Source organism: Lepus europaeus, chromosome 10 (genome assembly GCF_033115175.1).
Source record: "Lepus europaeus isolate LE1 chromosome 10, mLepTim1.pri, whole genome shotgun sequence".
NCBI lineage: Eukaryota > Metazoa > Chordata > Mammalia > Lagomorpha > Leporidae > Lepus > Lepus europaeus.
The window spans coordinates 125,125,160-125,146,232 of NC_084836.1; the positions used below are offsets into that span (position 1 = coordinate 125,125,160).

At 68.3% G+C, this 21,073-nt stretch overlaps 1 protein-coding gene across 2 annotated transcripts; it reads left to right on the forward strand.

The window, feature by feature from the left end:
* The first annotated feature begins 8 nt into the window (after positions 1–8).
* Positions 9–20,156, forward strand: COL20A1 (collagen type XX alpha 1 chain). Of its 2 annotated transcripts, none has more exons than XM_062202422.1 (35): positions 9–39; positions 1,122–1,202; positions 2,832–2,942; positions 5,603–5,746; positions 5,891–6,043; positions 6,924–7,082; positions 7,238–7,357; positions 7,658–7,822; positions 8,082–8,246; positions 8,410–8,567; positions 8,829–8,958; positions 9,185–9,363; positions 9,431–9,554; positions 9,662–9,807; positions 10,217–10,346; positions 10,433–10,575; positions 10,719–10,851; positions 11,118–11,266; positions 11,362–11,491; positions 11,825–11,863; positions 12,247–12,385; positions 13,426–13,568; positions 13,832–13,941; positions 14,206–14,364; positions 14,445–14,522; positions 14,955–15,041; positions 16,170–16,265; positions 16,354–16,407; positions 16,495–16,548; positions 16,810–16,863; positions 17,364–17,435; positions 17,849–17,884; positions 17,973–18,039; positions 18,120–18,305; positions 20,001–20,156. In XM_062202422.1, the coding sequence occupies exons 1-35, from the start codon at positions 24–26 to the stop codon at positions 20,087–20,089; spliced, it is 3,999 nt and encodes a 1,332-aa protein (XP_062058406.1). In that variant the 5' UTR covers positions 9–23; the 3' UTR covers positions 20,090–20,156. The 2 variants fall into 2 exon arrangements, with proteins under 2 accessions (XP_062058406.1, XP_062058407.1); XM_062202423.1 differs by having other exon boundaries at positions 9,215–9,363; positions 11,828–11,863.
* The last annotated feature ends 917 nt before the right edge of the window (positions 20,157–21,073 follow it).

The following is a 21,073-nucleotide window of genomic DNA, read 5'->3' on the forward strand; positions in this document are numbered from 1 at the left end:
CAAGCTGACCAGGGACACCGCCCATGGACGACGGAGGAGGTCGGTGCCACCTGCAGGCCTGGGGCCTGGTGGGGTGGGGGTGGGATGCCAGGTCTGTGATTTGAGGCTGACCTTGACCTTTGCGGAGGGTTGGGAGAACTCCCCGAGGGGCTGCCCCAGGCTCTGGCTGAGCCCTAGGGTTTCAAACACCAGAGAGTGCCCGGCTTGTCTTCATGGCTATGTCCACTGTGGCCTGAAAGTTTTCTGGGTGGGAGGGGCCCCGGACCCAGCGAGTGCTCAGGGGCGTGCACCCGGGGTCTCTGGTCATCTAGAGATGTGCCCACAGGTGAGGGTCTCCCAGCCAGGACGCCAGGGCCTGGGTCTGTCCTGTCCGTCGCTAGTCACTGGGCCCTCTGGGACTTTGATTTGAGTTCTCTGGAAGGAAGCTCACATTGGGGGCGGGTGGCTGCTCCTGCCCCCTCAGGGAGGGGTTCCTGCCCTGGTGTGGACACTGAGGGCCTGAGGGGGCCCCTGGGGAGGGGGCACACACAGCACAGGCTACGAGGAGCCTTCAGATGGGGCCTGGGAGGGCCAGGGGAGCATGGCCGCAGCTGGCCAGGGAACCCCACAGGCAGGTACAAGCCCGCCCCCGGTGTTTCCCTGCAGCGCAGGTGCAGGTGGGAGTCGGGTCACCTGGCCTCCCACATGCCCCAGCCCAGTGGAGAGGCACTGCAGTACCTGAGGCGCTGGTCTCTGGGCCTCCCTGCCCATCCTGTCACTGGGCAGCTCTCCGGCACCTGAACCAGGTCCCTTCAACTGCTGGGCTGAGGCTCGGGCTGGCAGGGACTCCACTCCCAGCCCTCCATAGCCCCGGGTCACCCACAAACCAGAGCCCACGGACAGGCCCTCTGGCCGCCGCCCGCGCTGGGCATGGGGTGGCCGCACAGGAGGCGCTGTCCTCGCGCAGCCGCTCCAGCTGCGTGGGTGTGGGCAGCCCTCCTGCTGAGCTCCAGCTCCAGCCTCAGGCCCTCGGCCCTGGCCAGCTGTGGGCATGGAGGAGGAGCTGTGGCTTGGGCTCAGGGACGGGTCTGGCGGGTGGACAGGCGGCGGCCACAGGGCCACAGCGACTCCTCTCCTCGCAGGCCTTGTCATGAGCCCCTGCCTCTGTCTCGGCGTCTGCCTCTGGCTCTGGCTGGCCACCACCCTGGGACACGGGGGACGAGGTGAGTGGGGGGCTGGCCACGTCTGCCTGGGCCCCGGCCATTTCCCCGTAAACCAAGCTAATTCTGAGCAGCGCTGACAAAGGCTCCGGGCAGGACGCCAGGCAAGGTCTGCCGTGGCCCAGCCCCCTCCCTACTGGGCTTTGGGCTTGACCCGGGCCGTGTTGGGGGAGGTTCTGTTGTAAACTTGGCCTGTGTGCAGTTCCGTGTTGTCCCGGTGCCCTGCCGAGAGCCACCCCAGGCACTGGTCAGCAGAGGAGAGCCCGCCCCTCCCCCGCACGTCCCATGCACGCCTCGTCCTCGGTCAGGGCCTCTGGACATCCCCTCCACGTGGCCACTTCCTGTTGGGCTTTTCAGTGGCTTCCCTTAGGGTGACGCGCGTCCACTGTGTGCGCGAGCCCCCAGAGGCAGGGGTGGGGTGGGGTCTGCACTGAGAAGCAGTGGCTCAGTGGGTTCTGGTCAGTGGCTCTGGGTCCCGGGACCCCTCACAGCCAGGCTCCCGCCGAGGCTGCTGTGCTCTGGCGTCCAGGCCACCTGTGCCTCTTGGGCCTCCACTGTGGTCTCTGGTCTGTGTCCGCGGAGTGTGGTGGGAGTCAGGCCCAGATGGGCAGGGCCCCAGGAACGGGGGAGTCGCCCTGGTATGGCGCTGCCCCTGGCGCTGTGCCTGTCAGGTGGGCGGTCCCTGGGTCTTCTCAGTGGGACAGGCCCTACTGAGAAAGGAACCTCCATGGTCAGTTTTGGGGTTCAGGCAGAGCAGGCGTGCGGCTCCCTGGGGCGGGGTCCACGCCAGGCGGCCCTTCCCCATGGCCTGCAGGGTGTGGCCACCCCCCCCCCCCCCCGTGAGGTCTTCCTGTGGGCTGGCCCCAGAAGGGAGCTCGGGCGGGCCCAGTGGAGCAGCGGGCTGGGGGCTGCTCCTCAGGCCCCCCGACATAGGCTGGCCTTTCAGCCCAGCTGCTCCCACTCTGAATGGGCCGCTGTGTACCCGTGCCCCGTGGTCCTCAGCGGGGCAGCTGGAAGAAGCCCAGCTCTGTCCCCATTTTCTGAAAATAGCTGCCCCCACCGTGCCCCCGGAAGCTTCCCCGAGGCCGGCCCCGACCCCTGCCCCCTGCTCTCTCCAGATGGCCGAGGCCACCCTCTCTGGCCTTGGCACGAGGACAGAGCTGTGCACGTGCTGCTGAAGCGCTCACGTGTGTGTGCGCACGGACAGGGGCCCTGCGTCGTGCACAGGGACACAGGCAGCCACCAGCTTGGGAGTCTCAGCCCCCAGGGCCGCGTGCCCCAGCTGTGGCCTGGGCAGCTCCTGTGTGGTGTGAGCGGTGCCGGGTCTGGGTCTGCAGCTGCGTGGACGCTGGTCCAGCCGGGGGCCAGCGGCTGCTGCCTCTCAGGCCTCTGGTCTCGCAGGGCTGTCGCTCCCCTCCCGGGTGCTGGCCTGGGCCTCCTGGGGCTAGAGGGGCCCTCCCTGGGGGCAGCCAGACCCCCTCAGAGACCACCAGGGGTCTGGCCCGTGCACCCCCAGGAGGCCAGGTTCTCAGCTCCTAGGGCAGGTGTCCCTGAAGCCCCCACAGCTGGCTGAGTGGAGGCAGAGGCGAGCCCATCAGGGCCAGCGCTGACCACCACGTCCTCTTTGTGTAGCGAGTGGCCACCTGAGGCTGGCTGTGTTGCCCGAGGACCGGCTGCAAATGAAGTGGACAGAGGTGGAGGGCAGCGGCCTGGGCTACCTGGTGCAGGTGAAGCCCTTGGCAGGTACGAGGCCTGTGTCTCCGCCTCCTGCCTGTTCCTGCTCCTGCGAGGGGGGCAGGTCTCTCCCCGCCCCCGTGCCTGGCATGCGGGGGGGGGGCATGCTTGGGAACAGCCCGACTGTGGGGGGTGGAGCTCTGGCCCCTGCTAGCCCTGGTCTGGGGGCGGGGCCGCGGTTTGCTGGAGAGGGTCCTGCTGGCCTTGCGAGCTGACAGGGCTGCTGCTTCCTGCATCTCGGCAAGGGCTGAGGCTTAACCTGCACAGGAGACCACAGTGCGAGCGTCTGAGTGGGCGCAGCGCGGTGCAGGCGTGGACACCCCGGACGGGGCCGCCCAGCTCTCCGGCCCCCACATGTCCACTCCCCTGCTCCCTGACCCCTGCCACCCATGTCCACCCCGACCCCTGCCACCCATGTCCACCCCAATCCCTGCCACCCCAGTGTCCACCCCGACCCCTGCCACCCCAGTGTCCACCTCAACCCCTGCCACCCATGTCCACCCCAACCCCTGCCACCCATGTCCACCCCAACCCCTGCCACCCCAGTGTCCACCCTGACCCCTGCCACCCCAGTGTCCACCTCGACCCCTGCCACCCATGTCCACCCCAACCCCTGCCACCCCAGTGTCCACCCTGACCCCTGCCACCCCAGTGTCCACCCTGACCCCTGCCATCCCAGTGTCCACCCCGACCCCTGCCACCCATGTCCACCCCGACCCCTGCCACCCATGTCCACCCTGACCCCTGTCACCCCAGTGTCCACCTCGACCCCTGTCACCCCAGTGTCCACCCCGACCCCTGCCACCCGTGTCCACCCTGACCCCTGCCACCCGTGTCCACCCCGACCCCTGCCACCCGTGTCCACCCTGACCCCTGTCACCCCAGTGTCCACCCCGACCCCTGCCACCTGTGTCCACCCTGACCCCTGCCACTCCAGTGTCCACCCCGACCCCTGCCACCCGTGTCCACCCCGACCCCTGCCACCCGTGTCCACCCTGACCCCTGCCACCCCAGTGTCCACCCCGACCCCTGCCACCCGTGTCCACCCTGACCCCTGCCACCCGTGTCCACCCCGACCCTGCCACCCATGTCCACCCTGACCCCTGTCACCCCAGTGTCCACCCCGACCCCTGCCACCCGTGTCCACCCTGACCCCTGCCACCCGTGTCCACCCCGACCCCTGCCACCCGTGTCCACCCTGACCCCTGTCACCCCAGTGTCCACCCCGACCCCTGCCACCCGTGTCCACCCCGACCCCTGCCACCCGTGTCCACCCCGACCCCTGCCACTCCAGTGTCCACCCCGACCCCTGCCACCCGTGTCCACCCCGACCCCTGCCACCCGTGTCCACCCTGACCCCTGTCACCCCAGTGTCCACCCCGACCCCTGCCACCCGTGTCCACCCTGACCCCTGCCACCCGTGTCCACCCCGACCCCTGCCACCCGTGTCCACCCTGACCCCTGTCACCCCAGTGTCCACCCCGACCCCTGCCACCCGTGTCCACCCCGACCCCTGCCACCCGTGTCCACCCCGACCCCTGCCACTCCAGTGTCCACCCCGACCCCTGCCACCCGTGTCCACCCCGACCCCTGCCACCTGTGTCCACCCTGACCCCTGCCACCCGTGTCCACCCTGACCCCTGCCACCCGTGTCCACCCCGACCCCTGCCACCCGTGTCCACCCCGACCCCTGCCACCCGTGTCCACCCTGACCCCTGCCACCCGTGTCCACCCCGACCCCTGCCACCCGTGTCCACCCTGACCCTGCCACCCGTGTCCACCCCGTCCCCTGCCACCCGTGTCCACCCCGACCCCTGCCACCGCTCCTCAGCTTTGCTCACTCCAAACGCTGCACAGGCACCCAGCCTGGCCGCCGGCGCTGGTGCTGAGGCCTGGGTGCCTGTGTCCTGTGAGGGGGCGCTGCGCCGACCCCTCTGCCCAGCTGAGTTCACTTCTGCTCTGGGGACCCCTGGCCTGCGGGGAGGGGCCGGGTGCCCGTCCCTAACGCTGCGGCCAGGGGTCTCCGGGGACAGTGGCGCCCGTGTTCCCCGCTGGCTGACTTGCCCGGTGTCCAGGCCAGACTCTGAGTGTACACAGCGACTCTGATGCTGTCCCAGGTGCACCAGGCCCTTGGACCGTCCCACACGTGTCACCCTGTCCACGCTGCACTGCAGGCTGGTGGCCTTGCACACCCACCACAATGGCAGTGTTGCCCCCGGGGGGGGGCAGGGGCGGAGCCTCATGCCCTTGTGGCCTCTCCAAGGGTGGCACTGTCCAGGCTCGGGAACCTGGCAGAGCCAGGCAGTGTCCTGCTCTGAGCAGCTGTGTGCTGGTCCCCCATGCCTCGGTCTTCCCGTGTGTGAAATGGGTTTCCCGGTGACGTCCTTTGGGGGTGCCAGGCGCACAGCAGGTGCTTGGGGAAGGTCAGCGATCAGTGACCGCTGTGCTCCCCCACCTCCGACAGGCAGCACGGAGCTGGACCTGGGCCCCTGCTCTCTCAGCCGTGGTGGGCACGGACGCCCTGGTCTGGAGGGCCCATTCCTCCCGCTCCGGAGGTCTGGCTGCCTGGAGGGCGCCCCTCCCCCCACCCACACACATGCACACACACACACTGGTATGTGCACACGCACACACGTGCACACCTCATGCCCACCCTCTCCCACCCCCAGGGGACGCGGAGCAGGAGGTGAAGCTGACCGCCAAGACCCCCAGGGCCACCGTGGGGGGCCTGAGCCCCTCCAAGGCCTATGCCGCACAGGTGTTCCGGCTCACGGGCTCGGGGCCCGTCCTGCTGGCTCGGCGGGAGTTTGTCAGTGAGTCCTCGTCCCCCCTGGACTCCCGCCCTGGATCCTGAGGCCGCTGCAGCCGCACCTCCTGCCCCCAGCATCCCCGGGGCCTGTGGGGGGTGGGGGGCAGGCTGCCCCAGGGCCCCTGACTTTGCTCCCCTCCGGCTGCAGTCCAGGCCCTGAGGAGCAGCTCGGTGAGCAGGGGCGTGGCCCAGGAGCCCAGCCCCACTGGAGAGGGCAGCCCAGATCCTGAGCAGCCGCGGGAGCTGGGAGGCCCCCCAAGCAAGGGTCCGCCTACGCTTGGGGGGCCCAAGTGGAGCGAGCGTGAGTTCTGTGGGCCAGGAAGTCCCACCTCCCACCTGACCCCACACTCCCCAGCTTTGACCTGGGCTTGTCTGTCAGGCTCCTGGGCCTCCCCACACCCGGCCTTACCCCCAGCCTGGGCCTGGGAGCTGGGTGGTGATGGACAGGACCCCCCAGAGGTGCCCACGTGGAGCTGGCCCTGGGGACCCCGGAGGGGGAGGGCCCTGCCCAGCCAGCCCAGACCCTGGCGAGAGGGCAGGGCACAGACGGATGGGGTGGCGTCAGTCTGCCATGGCACCCCACAGGCAGGGCCGTGTCCCCCAGAGCTGGCACGTCCATGGCTCGTGGCCCTCAGGTGGGGCGTGTCCCCCTCACCGTACTGGGCCCCTCCTCATCCCCGCGACACAGGGCAGAGCCTTGAGAGCAGGCTGGACTGTGGACCTGGGGAAGGGGGCCCTGCGACCACGCCTGGGGTCTCCCTGGGGTCTGCCCTGGATCTGTCTGGGCAACACTGGGGAGCCTGGACCGAGGTGGGCGCTTGGTCTCCCGACAGCTCCACAAGGTGCCTGGCACTGTCTGCAGTGCTGACCCCTCCCCCACCCCCGAGTCAGCCCCCGGGGTGTGGGTGGAAGGGCGGGGGTGGCCATGTGCAGTGGGTCATCGTCGGCCATCGGTGTCCACCCTCTGCTGCCGGGGGATGGCCCAGGGGCCACATGGGGCTTTCCAAACCTGGTGAGCCCTGAGGTCCTCGGACCCCGAACCCTGAGGCCCAGGCTCACCTCACTCTCAAGGATCACTGGCCCCTTCCCCAGGAAGCCCCAGGGGGCTGGAGCTGGGCCCAGAGGGTCTGGGGTCTTGCTGCGGTAGTGCCGGGCCCAGCTCCTCCCCCTCCCCCACCCAGCCGACTCCCAGTTCCGCTGCACACCCCCTACGCCCGCCGACATCGTCCTCCTGGTGGACGGCTCCTGGAGCGTCGGCCACGTCCACTTCCAGCAGGTCAAGGCCTTCCTGGCCAGTGTCATCGCGCCCTTTGACATTGGGCCGGACAAGGTACAAGTAGGTGGGTGCTCCCGGCCAGGCCCGCCCCTCCCGCGGCCCCCTGGGCGGAGACCACAGCCTTGGCTGTGCCGTGCTGCCCTGGCTGGCCTCCCTCTGCTGGCTGGGGAGCAGTGCCCCGCCGTGCGGCAGCCCCGGAAGCTGCCCCCTCTGCCCCAGGCCTGACCCAGTACAGCGGAGACCCCCGCACCGAGTGGGCCCTGAGCGCCTTCGGCAGCAGTGAGCAGGTGCAGGACGCCATGCGCCGCCTGCGCTACAAGGGCGGAAACACGTTCACAGGTACGGCGGCTCCGCGCCCTGCCCGGAAAACACGCCAGGCCACACCCCCTGCCTCTGCCGGGCGCTCTCCTGCGATCCAGTTTCTGGTCGGCTCTGCACCCTTGGGTGCTGGCGGGTGGCAGGTGCGGGGGCTGCTGCCTCGGCAGCCAAGGGAAAGGGGCCTTCTGCCCCCCTGGTGCCCGCAGCATGAGGGGGCAGGACTGCCCAGGGCAGGGTGCCCCAGGACCCGTGCTCACTGTGGGACGGTGCCCAGAGGCGGGGTGCCCAGGCCTCCCGTGACCTCACTCCTGATGGCCCCAGGCCTCGCCCTGGCCCACCTGCTGGACCAGAACCTGAGGCCAGAGGCTGGGCTGCGTCCCGAGGCGGCCACAGTGGTGCTCCTGGTGACGGACGGCAAGTCCCAGGACGACGTGCGTGCGGCCGCCCGCGTCCTCAGGGAGATGGACGTCGATGTCTTCGCCGTGGGTGAGCCCCAGGGGGCCCCGCCCTTGGTCGGAGTTCTCGCTCCTCGCCTGCTGTGGCCTGGTCGTGTCTCTGGGCCTTGGCTTCTGTGTCCCCGGCCTGGGGAGGGCCAGGCGGCACGGGGTCCCCCTCGCCCTGAAGCAGCCCCAGGGCCGCCCCTGTGGCGGCCGCCCACCCGCCCCGTGCCCTGGGTCACTGTGGAGGCAGAGCCGCTACTTCCACCCTGGACACCCAGCCTCAGCCCGGGGGGCCCTGCACACAGGGGTGAAGAACGCGGATGAAGCCGAGCTGAAGCTCCTGGCGTCCCCACCGCTGGACCTCACTGTGCACAGCGTCCTGGACTTCCCGCAGCTGCGCACGCTGGCCGGCCTGCTCAGCCGTCTCATCTGCCAGAAAGTCCAGGCCAGGGGCCTGCCCGGGGGCACAGGTGAAGGGCGGGGCCGTGAGCTCCCGGCCCCTCCAACCCCCAGGTCCGTCCAGGGCCGCGGGAGGGCCGATTTTCCTGTCCCTCTTCACGTGGCCACCAGGGGGCGCAAGCAGAGCTCGTAGTGGACTTCGGCCGAGACCCCTGACTGCGGCCTCCACACCAGTCCCACAGACGGCCCCGGACCTGCTCCCCGGCCCCAGTGGCCTGGTCGTGGCCCAGGTGACCTCCTCCAGCGTCCTCTTGTCCTGGACTCCAGCCGCACAGCCGCCCCTCAAGTACCTGATCGTGTGGCGGCCTTCCAGGGGCGGGGCCCCCAAGGAGGTGAGAGGGGCCGGGGGCTGCCCAGGCTGGGCAGGGGTCACCAATGACCGCGTCCATGGTGAGAACGGAGGCAGACGCCCCCAGAACACGGTTGTGGAAGCAGCGGGGGCCAGCGCGGGGGTGAGCACAGCACAGGATGGGGTGCGTCGGGTGCTGGGGCAGGACAAGGAGGGCAGTGCCCCGTCCCCTACCCGTGCACTGGCGAGGTGTCCTGCCGGCCCCAGCGGTCACTTCCTGCCTGGCTCTGTCCCTCTGTCCCAGGTGGTGGTGGAGGGGCCTGCGTCCTCGGCCGAGCTGCACAACCTGACCCCCAGCACTGAATATCTGGTCTCCGTGCGTGCTGTCCACGAGGGCGGGGTCGGCCAGGGCCTGCAGGGCCTGGTGACCACAGGTAGATGGGACCACCCCTCCCCAGCTCTCTGTCCACACAGACGCAGCCGTTTAAGCCACCGGAAGCCGCGTCCCTCCCCCGCTCAGGGCGAAAGGCCTCAGACAGGACCTTGGGGTGACCCAGGAAGCTCAGGCCGTGGGGAAGCTGGGCCAGCGACTTGGGCGTCTGTGCCCCGCCCCCGTGTGTCCAGCCCGGACTCGGTGGAGCCCTTCCGTCATCTGAACAGGGCCCCCTGCGGTGGTCGCCCCTCCCCCAGCACCGCTGCCTCCGCCCCGGGCGCTGACTCTGGCTGCAGTGACACCCAGGAGCTTCCACCTCACCTGGCAACCCTCGGCCGGGGCCACCCAGTACCTGGTGCGGTGCTCACCCACCGCCCCCAAGGGCAAGGAGGAGGCCGCGAGAGAGGTACGGGGCGGGCGGGGGCGGGGCAGGCAGATGGGCGGAGCGGTGGCCTCAGTGCTGTGCCCTCCAGGTGCGGGTGACGCAGCCCCAGGTGCTGCTGGACGGCCTGGAGCCAGGCAGGGACTACGAGGTGACCGTCCAGAGCCTGCGTGGGGTGGAGGCCAGTGAGGCCCAGGCAGTCCACGCCAGGACCCGTGAGTGTCCCGCCCCAGGCTGCCTGCACCCTCCCCCCGCTCTGGTTCCTGAGCTGTCCACGGGGCTGGGGCCCAGACCCCTCCTGAGGCCGTGCCGTGCTCCGCAGCTGCCCTGGCGGCCCTGAGGGACTTGGGCTTCACAGACGTGAGCCACGACTCAGCACGCGTGTCCTGGGCACGCGTGTCCTGGGAGGCCCCGCCAAGGCTTATCAGGATCAGCTACGTCTCCAGCGAGGGCGGCCATTCAGGCCAGGTGAGAGCAGACCCACGGGGGCCCGAGTGTCCTGGGCGGTCACAGAGGGACCTGGCGTCCACCCATGGCCCAGTGCCTTCAGCCCCACCCCTGAGTCCCTCCTGCGGCCACCCTAACCCCTCCATCCTGCACGGGGGTCTCCCTAGGCTCGGCCTCCAGGGCCCAAGTGCAGTGGGTGTCTGAGGCGGGGTGCAGGCGGGAGCAGAGAAATTGGGGTCACCGTCAGTGGGGCCATAGTGAGGGACACCTGGCACCTGGTGTGGAGAGGCAGCCCGGGCCTGGGCCCAGGGTGCAGTGGGGCTGATCCCGTGCCAGCTCCTGCCCACTGGGCGCACGTGGGCTCCCAGGCCTGTCCTGGCTATAGGGCCTGGCTCTCTATCCCTCTGGGCTGCCTGTGTCCCCTCTGCAGGTGGAGGTCCCCGGGAACGCCACCTCAGCCACTCTGGAGCCCCTCTGCTCCTCCACCAGGTACACCGTCCACGTCAGCTGCCTCTACCCTGGGGGCAGCTCTGCCACACTGACCGGCCACGTGACCACGAGTGAGTGATGGGCTGGTGCTGGGTGGGGCCGGCAGTAGGAAGCAGGTGCCCAGACAAGTGTGAGACGGAGCCCCTCCCTGTTCCAGAGAAGGCCCCTGGCCCCAGCCGGCTGTCGGTGACGGAGCTGCCGGGGGGTGCGGTCCAGCTGTCGTGGGCGGCTGCAGCCTCGTCTGGCGTCCGTGTCTATCAGATCAAGTGGACACCCCTGGGAGAGGGCAAGGCCCATGAGGTGTGGAGTGGGAGCGGGCCGGGGTGGCCCAGCCCAGCCCGAGGGCCAGGGCCCCGTGTGGACCCAGCCGGGTCATGCATGTCGGGGACACCTGTGTGCGAGGCCCGGGGTGCGCTAGGTGAACCCTGAGCCCTCTCCCCCAGCTCTCCGTCCCAGGGAACCTGGCTGCCGCCGTCCTGCAGGGCCTGGGGGGGCAGACGGAGCACCAGATCAGTATGCGGGCCTACCACAGGAACGGCGCACGCAGTGACCCCGTGTCCCTCCGCTACACCCCCTGTAGGTGACCCCTCCCCTACCCCGAGGGGACCCCACTCACCCACTCCACAGGCCTGGGACCCCCCCAAGTGCGCCTGGGGTGGGCCAGGGCCCAAACCCCTGTCCTGGGAGACACACCACTGTGTGGGGGCCTCTCGGGCAGTTGGGCTCAGGGGAGCCCATGGTGCCAGCAGTTTCCAGGCCCCCGGCTCTGGGTCGGGGCTGCTGGACTGGTCCTCTAGCCTTTCCTGGAGGCCCCAAGCCCCACCCAGCGTGTGCTCCCTCAGCCGCAGTGAGCAGGAGCCCCCCCTCCAGCCTGGCCCTGGCCTCCGAGACCCCCAGCAGCCTGCAGGCCAGCTGGACGCCACCCCATGGCCACGTCCTCCACTACCGGCTCTCCTATGCGCCGGCCTCCGGCTCAGGGCCAGAGCGGTCGGTGAGTCTCCAGAGGCGTGGGGCCGCCCATCACCCAGAGTGACAGCTCTTCTGAGGTGGGATCAAGGCCCAGTGCTCAGGTGACCCCGCCCCCAGATCTCTGTGCCAGGGACCAGGAGCAACACAACCCTGAAGGACCTGCTGGCCGCCACCAAGTACCGGGTCCTGGTCTCAGCAGTCTACGCAGCAGGGGACAGTGTGGCCGTGGCAGCCACGGGCCGCACTGGTGAGTGGGCGCTGGGACCCCAGCCCTGGCCTCCCACGCGGCCCAGTCCCCCAGAGCCGGCAGCCATCAGACGACCCTCCCAGGGTGCAGTACCCAGGGGTCCCTGGCCTCGGCCTCAACCCTACTGGGCTGTGTTCCCTGGCACAGGCCGGGCACCGTCCCGTCCCTGTGTCCCCACTCCAGGCCTTGCGGGCAGCAGATAGGGACAACGCAGAGGCTACCGTGGGCTGTGGGAGGAGTGGGCATTGCCATGAAGCCCCCTAAGGTGGCTCAGTGGGGCACAGGATGGGGAGCCCAAGCCCCTGCCACTCACCCTGCTCTCTGCCCCCCCAGCAGCCTGCCCCCCACTGCACACAGACGGCCTCCTGCCAGGTAGGTCCTGCCCTGCCCTTCAGGGCTGGGAGCCCCCACCCCCAGGGAGAGGCTGAGAGTGGACACCACCTGGCTTCAGGGATGCGGGCGGGGGGCTTCCCTGAGCAGAGGCGGCGCCCGCCCCAGGTACAGGGAGGAGTGGCCAGAGCCCATGCTGAGGGCCCCGTGAGTCTGCTGGGGCCGCAGCTGCTCTGAGCCCGCACAGGGACCAGGGGCTGCTAACCGGAAAGGGGCCTTGGAGGGGTGGGGCCTTCCTTCCGTGCTGAGCCAGGCAGAAGCAGGTCCCTCCCCAGCCCCAGGGCGCCCCTCCCCCACGCTCCCTGCTCCCTGCCTCCCCCACCCCCACCCTCAGGTGGTCCCTGGATTCCCTCCGAGTCCCACAGGGTTCGACCTGATGGTGGCCTTTGGCTTGGTGGGGAAGGAGTACGCATCCCTCCGGGGCGTGGCCATGGAGCCCTCGGCGCTGGGCGGGACCCCAACCTTCACGCTCTTCAAGGATGCTCAGCTGACCCGCAGGGCCAGGTTCGATGGCGGACGGCGCTGGGACCCCCAGTGGGCAGGGCACGGGCGTGGGGAGGAGACACCCCACCCTGGTAGGCGGGGCAGGCGGCGGCTCCTGGGGCCCAGTGGCCCTGGAGACCCTGGCGTGCGTCCCACTGCGGCCGGAGGAGGGGTGGACAGCGCGTCCTGCTGTGGGCCACTCTGCTTCTGCCCCGGATGGAGCAGCCTGTCAGCTCCACGTCCCCGAGGGCCCCTTGGGTGCAGGGCTGTGGTAAACCAGAACTCGAACCCCACGTCGCACCTGCTGTCAGGGCGCATTGGCCAGAAAGGGGAGCCACGCTGGCTCGCAGCAATTCCACAGCGAAGACGCCCACGTTTAGACGAGGACAGTAAACAGCCGGGGGGCAGGCGTCAGAGGTGACCCTGCAGGCCAGGTGGGGCTCGGTCACAGGACCCCACCCCAGGCTCAGGGGCCCGGAATCTCTCCCAGTCCCTCTTCTCCCCACTGGACTGGCAGCAGCACAGGTGTGGCGGGCATGGTGGGTGTGGCAGGTGTGGCAGGTGTAGTAGGTGTGGCAAGTGTGGCAGGTGTGGCTGGAGCCACCTGCTCTTGGGCACCGACCCATCGCTGAGAACATCGAGGCAGATCCAGGTTTCCATCACCTGCCCCCTTCCTTCTCCTTGGCCCTTCGGTCTGGTAGCAGTGGGGTGGGAGTTCCTCTGTGGGCAGGGGGCTGCAGGCTCTCCTCCCCTGGCCCCATCCCTCTCCCCGCCAGGCCTCGGGGGGAGGCGGAGGCTGTGTGCTGGGCCAGGTGCCTCCAGCTCTTCCTGCTGAGTTCCCGACACCCCAGGGTGCCTGACCTGCCCCGTGAGACTCATGGGGACCCCCTGTGTGTCCTGGGAGACCCCTGCCCTGTGACCCCACCAGTCTGGGCTCCAAGCTCTGTTCGCAGCTGGACAGGGAGTGTGGGGGTCCCCCATGGCCGGCAGAGCAGCCTCGGGCGGCAGGGCTGGGGGCCTGGGCTGCCCTGCTGGCCACTCAGGCCCGGCCGGCCCCGCAGCGACATCCAGCTGGCCGCCCTCCCTCCGGAGCACACGGTCGTGTTCCTGGCGCGCCTGCTCCCCGAGACGCCCCGTGAGGCCTTTGCGCTGTGGCAGATGACGGCCGAGGACCTGCAGCCAGTCCTGGGGGTGCTGCTGGACGGTGACCTTGGGCCCCCGGTCCCCTCCGGGTGGGCGGGGGGGGCCATGCTCTGAGGAGCTCAGGGCAGCCCCAGGGGAGTCAGCGCCACCCCAGCGGTGGGGGGGCCACCATCCATGCCCGGGGCACCTCCAGCTTCCTTGGGGAAGCCGCTCCCTCTGCTGTCCACGCCTGGGGCACCCCCAGGCTTCCTCCGAGGGCTAGGGTGTGGCCTGGGCTGGCTGCTGCCCGCACGGGGCACTCACTGCAGCCCCTCCCCCGCCAAGCCGGCAGGAAGTCGCTGACCTACTTCAGCCACGACACCCGGGCCGCCCTGCAGGAGGTCACCTTCGACCTGCAGGAGGTCAGGAAGATCTTCTTCGGGAGCTTCCACAAGGTCCTGCCAAGGCCGCAGCGCCCGCCCGACCCCAGCCCTGGGAACTGGCCTGTCCGGGGCCCTGGACCTGCTCTCCCCACTCTCCCTGCTGCCCTCTGCCCTCTGTCCTGTGGTCCTTGCCGTGCTCTGGGTCACAGCGTCCTCGCCCTTCTCTTTGGGAGGCCCCTGCAGCAGGGGTCCCTGGGCAGGGCCTGGGGAGGGGTTTCCCAGAGTGCGGGGGCAGTGGGGGCCTGGCCTTGGGAGCCCGCTGTGCTGTCTCGTCAGGTGCACGTGGCTGTGGGCCGCTCGAGGGTCAGGCTGTACGTGGACTGTCGCAAGGTGGCCGAGAGGCCCATCGGGGAGGCAGGAAGCCCACCGGCCAATGGCTTCGTCACCCTGGGCAGGCTGGCCAAGGCCCGGGGCCCCCGGAGCAGCTCGGCCGCGGTGAGCCTGGGCCTCCGTTTGCCAGGCTCTGCTGGGCCTGACGGGTGGGGCTGCGTCCAGCTGACTCCGCCGCTTCCCAGTTCCAGCTCCAGAGCCTGCAGGTCGTGTGCAGCGACACCTGGGCCGAGGAGGACCGGTGCTGCGAGCTCCCCGCAGCGGTAGGTGGCAGTGTGGCCCTGGCCACAGGGCCTGGTGTTTGCAAAGGGAACGGCCACCCCCGGTCCCAGGGAGATCAGGGCGGGCCTCCTGGGGAAGGTGGCTTTGGCTGGGGGTGGGATTCCTGGGGACAGGACAGGCCCTGCAGCTGCTGGGTCTCTGGGGACCCAGCCACACGGTGCAGAGGCCAGCAGGGCCAGGCCGCAGAAGGACTTGGCTGTGGGCCGTTGTGTGCAGAGGCCCTCGCCGGCTGCCCGGCACACCTGGTGCTGAGCCTGGCCTGGCTGTGGGCTGTGAGGGCAGTGGGGGAGAGGAAGGCCCTCCACACCCCCTCCCCGAGGGAGGGTCTGGACCCAGCTCTGCCTGGCTGAGCTCCAGGGTCCGGCAGAGCAGGGACAGCGGCCACCGAGTGAGCATGACCTCTTTCCTTCCAGAGGGATGGACAGACGTGCCCGGCCCTCCCCTCTGCCTGCACCTGTTCCTCTAAGACCCCAGGGCCCCCAGGGCCCCAAGGACCTCCCGTGAGTCCAGGAACCTCTCCTGACCTAAAGCTGCCATTGGTGGAAGTGGGGCAGGCCCGCCCACCAAGGCTCAGCTGCCTGGGTCTCCGCCCAGCCCTGGGACTCACTCCCTTAGTCTCCGCCCAGCCCTTCTCTTCCCGTGGCCAGGCCTCCCTCCCCCACCCTGGCTTCGTGCACAGGGCGCTGACCACCACCCCCGCCCTGTGTGGGCGCTGACCACCACCCCCGCCCTGTGTGGGATCCTGCATGTCCCCGTGTCCCTGTTGGGAGGCCCAGGAGCAGCTGGTCTCCAGGACTGAGCTGGTGGCCTCCCCGTCCTGGGTGCCTCTTCCGCCCAGGCCTCCAGGGAGGGGCCTCTCCGAGCTGGACCATGTCGTGGGCATCAGCAAAGCCCCTCACTGAGCAGGGGGTCCACAGGCTTTGCCTAGAGGGAGCTGGGATCTGAACTGTGAGATCTGTGAGCCGGGCAGTGAGAGGGAAGGGTGGGCCAGGATGTCGTGGCCCTGGGGGGTGGGGCCCAGGGCTGGGTGGTACTGGGGGCTCAGCCCTGCCTCTTAGGACCCAGGGTGACCCTCGGGGAGCCAGGGGTGGGGCCTGATCTCGCCTGCTGAGAAAGGACCCAAGGACCCCATGTCCAGAGCATGGTGGGGGGGTACAGTCAGGCAGGGGTCCTGAGAGACCAGGCAAATGGAAGGGGTGACCTGGACACCTCTCACCCTGGCTGGGCACGTGGCCCTGAGTCATGTCCAAGGGGCCCAGGCCTGGGTGGGCTCCTGCTTCCGGAGAGTTCTGCACACAGCCCTGCACCTGTCTTGTGGGGAGGGCGTCCTGTCCCTGGCCACCAGCCTCTGCAGGGGAGGAGCCCCCCCATCCCACTGAGTCCCTGCGGAGTCCCCCTCATGTGCTCCACCCCCACCCCCTGCGTTTGCGCTCTCTTGGAGCCCCTGGGGGTTTCTTGCTGTTCCCAGAGGGGCTGGGTAGAGCCGCCCTCGCCTGGAGCCTCTGCCACCATCGTCAGCCGGGTCTCAGTGGGACCCTCCCAGAGCAGAGCCGGGCACTGCGCTCCTGGTGAACAGGAGGGCCACGGCGGCTGGGCCTGCTCAGGCCCTCCCCTACCTGTGTCTCCAGGGAGAGCCGGGGCCACCTGGACAGACTGGACCTCAGGGCCCTGGAGGTCAGCAGGGGTCGCCGGGGACACAGGGCCGCACTGTCCAGGGGCCTGTGGTACGTGACCCCTCCCTCCCTAGGCCCCACCCCTTCCCCCGCCATTCCCCCCTCCCTGATGCCCCGTCCATCTCTGCCCCACCCCCAGGGTCCAGCAGGGGTCAAAGGAGAGAAGGGGGACCCTGGACTACCCGGCTTACAGGTGCGGGGCTGGGTGAGGGCCTTGGGCAGGACTGTCCTCTGAGAGTGACCCCGGCCCCTCCTGGCAGCCCCCTCTGTCCTGTTCCAGGGCCACCCTGGACTGCAGGGCCCCCCCGGGAGAGTTGGCCTCCAGGGACCGAAGGTACTGGCTCTGCCCCCACGGGTCCTGGAGGTGGAGGCTGGGGTTGGGTTTGGGGAGGGGCTTCCTCCTCTGCCCCCCACCCCAAGGCCTGGCCAGGCAGGAAGGGACTGAGGCCAGTGCCAGGGAGAGGTGGCCCTGTCCGTCGTCACTGTCACCGTGGGGGGGCGTGGTGTGGCATATGGGATCATGGGGTCGGCTAGAGTGGCGGCCACCCTGGAGCTGTGGGGGACCCGCCCCAGCTCACGCCTTCTTCTCCCACAGGGAATGAGAGGCCTGGAAGGCACAGCTGGTCTGCCTGGCCCCCCCGGCCCCCGGGTAGGTGCTGGCTCCACGGGCTCCCTGGGGCTCCCTGGGGCTGCACAGGGGCCAGCCTGGGAGGGAGAGATTGGACGCTGTGCCCACCACTGTCCAGGCTGCCCCGGAAGTGCCCTGCTCGTGTCTGAGGGTCGATGCCTTTTCTCCCTCCCCTGGGCTCCTGGCTGGGTGGGGCCAGGCTGGCTGTGGGGTTGCAGCCCCCACCCTCTTCTGTCCCTGGTGCAAAGGCTGGGGAGTGGGAGGCGGGGCGCAGCTGAGAGCCAGCCAGGGCCTCCGGGATGTTGCCCCGACCCAGCAGGCTGCCCCTGGGGAGCCCCACTCGTCACACTTGGGTCACTGGAGCACGAGGGGCTCCCTGCAGAAAGTGTGCCGGGCAGCTGGAGGCGGGGCCTGGGCCAGGCTGGGGGCTGGGAGGGCCCTGCCACAGGGAGGGGTGTCTGGAGGGAGGGGGAGCTGAGGGGCCCCAGGACTGGAGCCAAGCCCCTTCTGCACCTTTGCAGGGGTTCCAGGGCTCAGTGGGGGCCAGGGGCGCCAGTGGGGAGCGAGGGCCCCCAGGGGCTGTGGGGCCCACGGTAAGTCCCCTCCCCAGCTGCTGTAGACAGAGGCCTGTTCGGAGCCCCAGCCAGGGCTCCGTGTCGGGCTTGTGAGACTCCACAGAGCCAGGGCTGGTTCTGCCCCCACCCCATCCTGGCAGCCCCAGGGCGGGGGCTCCTGCAGCTTTGCCGGCCCCAGGGAGCTGGAGGGGCCGGCATGGGCCTGGCTCCAGGGCCCACGATGGGGGTCGCTGATCTGGCCAGCTTCCCAGAAAACCCCGCAGGACTCCCTGCTGTGGTGTCCGGCCTGGGGCAGGCGGGGGGCACAGGTGTCCAGGTCACGGTCACTCCGGTTGGCACCGGCCTAGCATGGGCAGGACCCTCAGCTGCCTGTGGCTGCCGGCACTGCCTGGGGGTCTCTGACTCGGCCCCCCCTTTGCCTCCTGCACCAGGGGCTGCCAGGTCCCAAAGGGGAGCGAGGAGAGAAGGTGGGTGAGGCTGGGCTAGGGGTTGGGGGCTTCCTGGGGGTCCCTGGAGGGGCCCTCGCTCAGCCACAGGCAGCACCGTCTCCTGCAGGGGGAGCCCCAGTCCCTCACAGCCATCTTCCAGCTGGTGAGCCAGGCCTGCGAGTCAGCCATCCAGGGTGAGTGAGGCCCAGGAGCCTCCCCTTGTCCCCATGTCCCTGCGTCCCCACCGGCCGGCTGACTGCATCCCCGCCCCCAGCACACGTGTTGAAGCTGAGCTCCTTCCTGCCGGAGAATGCCAGGCCCCCGATGCCCATCTTGGAGGAGACGGCAAGGCCGGAGGGGCCTGGGCGCCTGGGGCCCCCTGCTGTGCACAGCGAGGCCCTGCTTCCTGCAGCCCGTGCCCGTGGCCGCCGCCACTCTGTGGACAGAGGTGCCAGAGCAGGTGCTGCCCAGTCCTGGGCTGGGCGGGGCCTGATCCCTGCTGAGACACTGCCCAGCCTCGCAGTCGGTCACAACGGGAGAGTCGAGGCTGCCTGGGCCTCGGGGGTCCTGTAGGGGCCCCTTCCCCAACCCCCAGGAAGCAGGAGCTGCCCCTCCTGACCACGAGAGCCCAGCTGCCCTGCTGCCCTCCCCGCCTCTTCCTCACATGCTCCCTCCCTCCCCTCATGCAGATGACCCTGTCAGCTCGTCCCCAGGCACCATGGGCACCGGGACAGACGGTCGACGAGTGGATGGACGGACGGGCGGACGGATGGATGAGTGGATGGGTGGATGGCGGATGCATGATGGAAGAATGGACAGGTGGACGGATAGACGTCCCGGAGGGACAGACAGATGATGGATGATGGGTGATGATAGATGAACAGATACATGGGTGGGAGGGTGATGGAGGGGTTGACAGGTGGACAGATGGAGGGGCCGGCCAAGGGAGCAGGAGCTAGAGACAGGCCAGATGGAGAGCGCAGAGACTGATGGGGGGTGTGGCCAGGCCTCACCAGAGTTGCACCCCTGGGCCAGGGCAATGTCTGTGTCGTGTGTTTGTGTCTGTTGTGTGCCTGATATGTTTGTATGTGGTTTGTTGTGGTATCTCGTTTCTGTTGTGTGTAGTGTGTTGTGTATGGTGTGCTGTGTGTTGTGTGCTGTGTGTAGTATGTTGTATGTGTGCTGTATGCCATGTGTTCTATATAGTGTGTATGATGTGTTGTATGTAGTGTTATGTTGTGTGTAGTGTGCTTGATGTAGCATGTTGTATGTGTGCTGTATGCCATGTTTCTGTGTAGTGTGTATGATGTGTTGTATGTAGTGTTATGTTGTGTGTAGTGTGATGTAGCATGTTCTATGTAGTGTGTATGTTGTAATGTATGTTTATGTCATGTGCTATGTGTTGTATGTAGTGTGTGCTGTGTGCTATGTATGTTGTGTGTTGTATGTATGTTGTGTCCTGTGCTGTGTGCTGTGTACTGTATGTAGTGAGTGCTCTGTGTCATGTGTATGTTGTGTCATGTGCCATGTGTTGTGTGTAGTGTTGCTGAATGTCATATGTATGTTGTATATATTGCATCATTGCATGTGTGTTGTATGTATCATGTGTTGTATGCAGCACGTGTGTTGTGTCATGTGCTGTGTCTCCTGTTTGTCAGGGGCCTGTTGAATCCTTCCCTTCCCTGACTGGCCTCAGGGAGCTGGGGACGGGAGGGGAGCCTGACTCAGCCCAGCCGAATGGCCTGTGGCTGTGGGAGCCCCGTCCAGCCACGAGGCTGCCAGGAGCCAGGGCCATTCTGTCCAGGATGGAGGGGTGGCAGCAGGGGTGGGGCTCACATGTACCCAGGTGCAGGGGCCCAGGGGAGGGGCGATGGGGGCTTCAGCATGGAGAGCCCGGGAAGCCTGGGGTGTGTGGGAGAGTGAGGCGGGGTCAGGGGTGACGCCCCAGGCAGACTCACCAGAGGGGCTGGGCCCAGGCACAAGTGGCCATAGGTCGCCATCTTCCAGTGGGTGCTGGAGCCAGAGCATGGGTAGGTGGGGCCATGGGCAGGACCCATGGAGGGGGCCATGGGTGGGGCCTGGTGGGCGGGGCCTGGGTGGGTGGGGCACTCCCCCCGGGGCCCCTGACACACCTGCCGCCCCTCTGTCCTGCCAGGACCCTCCATGTGTCGCCCGAGTGACCCTACGCCATCTGCCCTGGGCTGGGCTGGACACCGGCAGGAAGAGCCCTCGGGAAGAAGCTGAGGGGAGGATGGGGGAGACCTGGGACCTTCCCTCTGTAGAGCCTCCAAGCCCTCATAAACCACTGACAGCTGCCACTCAGTGTCCCTCGCCGTGGACGCTTACGCCCCAGGAGGCCTCCACAACACCCCGCCTCGGGGGCAGGCAGTGGGTGGCCGGTGAGGGAGGAGCTGCTCCCGCCAGATTCCCTGACCCTTTCTCAGGTCCTCAAGCCGTGCTCTGTCCAGCACAGCAGGTGGTCTCCCATGGCGGGCGGTGGAGGGCCCAGGAGGTCATCCTGACTCTGAGGCACCCCATCCCCGCAGGCCACCCCTGCCCAGGGCCTTGGCACACCCGTGCCTCCTGCCAGCACAGTGACACAATGACACAGCAGTGACACACAGTGACACACAGTGACACACGCAGTGACACAATGATACACGCAGTGACACACACAGTGACACAATGATACACACAGTGACACACAGTGACATGCAGTGACACACAGTGACACACACAGTGACACAATGACACATGCAGTGACACAGCAGTGACACAGTGACACACAGTGACACACAGTGACACAATGATACACACAGTGACACACAGTGACATGCAGTGACACACACAGTGACACGATGACACATGCAGTGACACAGCAGTGACACAGTGACACACAGTGACACACGCAGTGACACAATGATACACGCAGTGACACATGCAGTGACACACAGTGACATGCAGTGACACACAGTGACACACACAGTGACACAATGATACACACAGTGACACACAGTGACACAGGCAGTGACATGCAGTGACACAGGCAGTGACATGCAGTGACACACAGTGACACAGGTAGTGACACACAGTGACACACACAGTGACACAATGATACACACAGTGACACATACAGTGACACACGCAGTGACACAGGCAGTGGCACACAGTGACACACAGTGACACAGTGACAATGACACACGCAGTGACACAGTGACACACAATCAC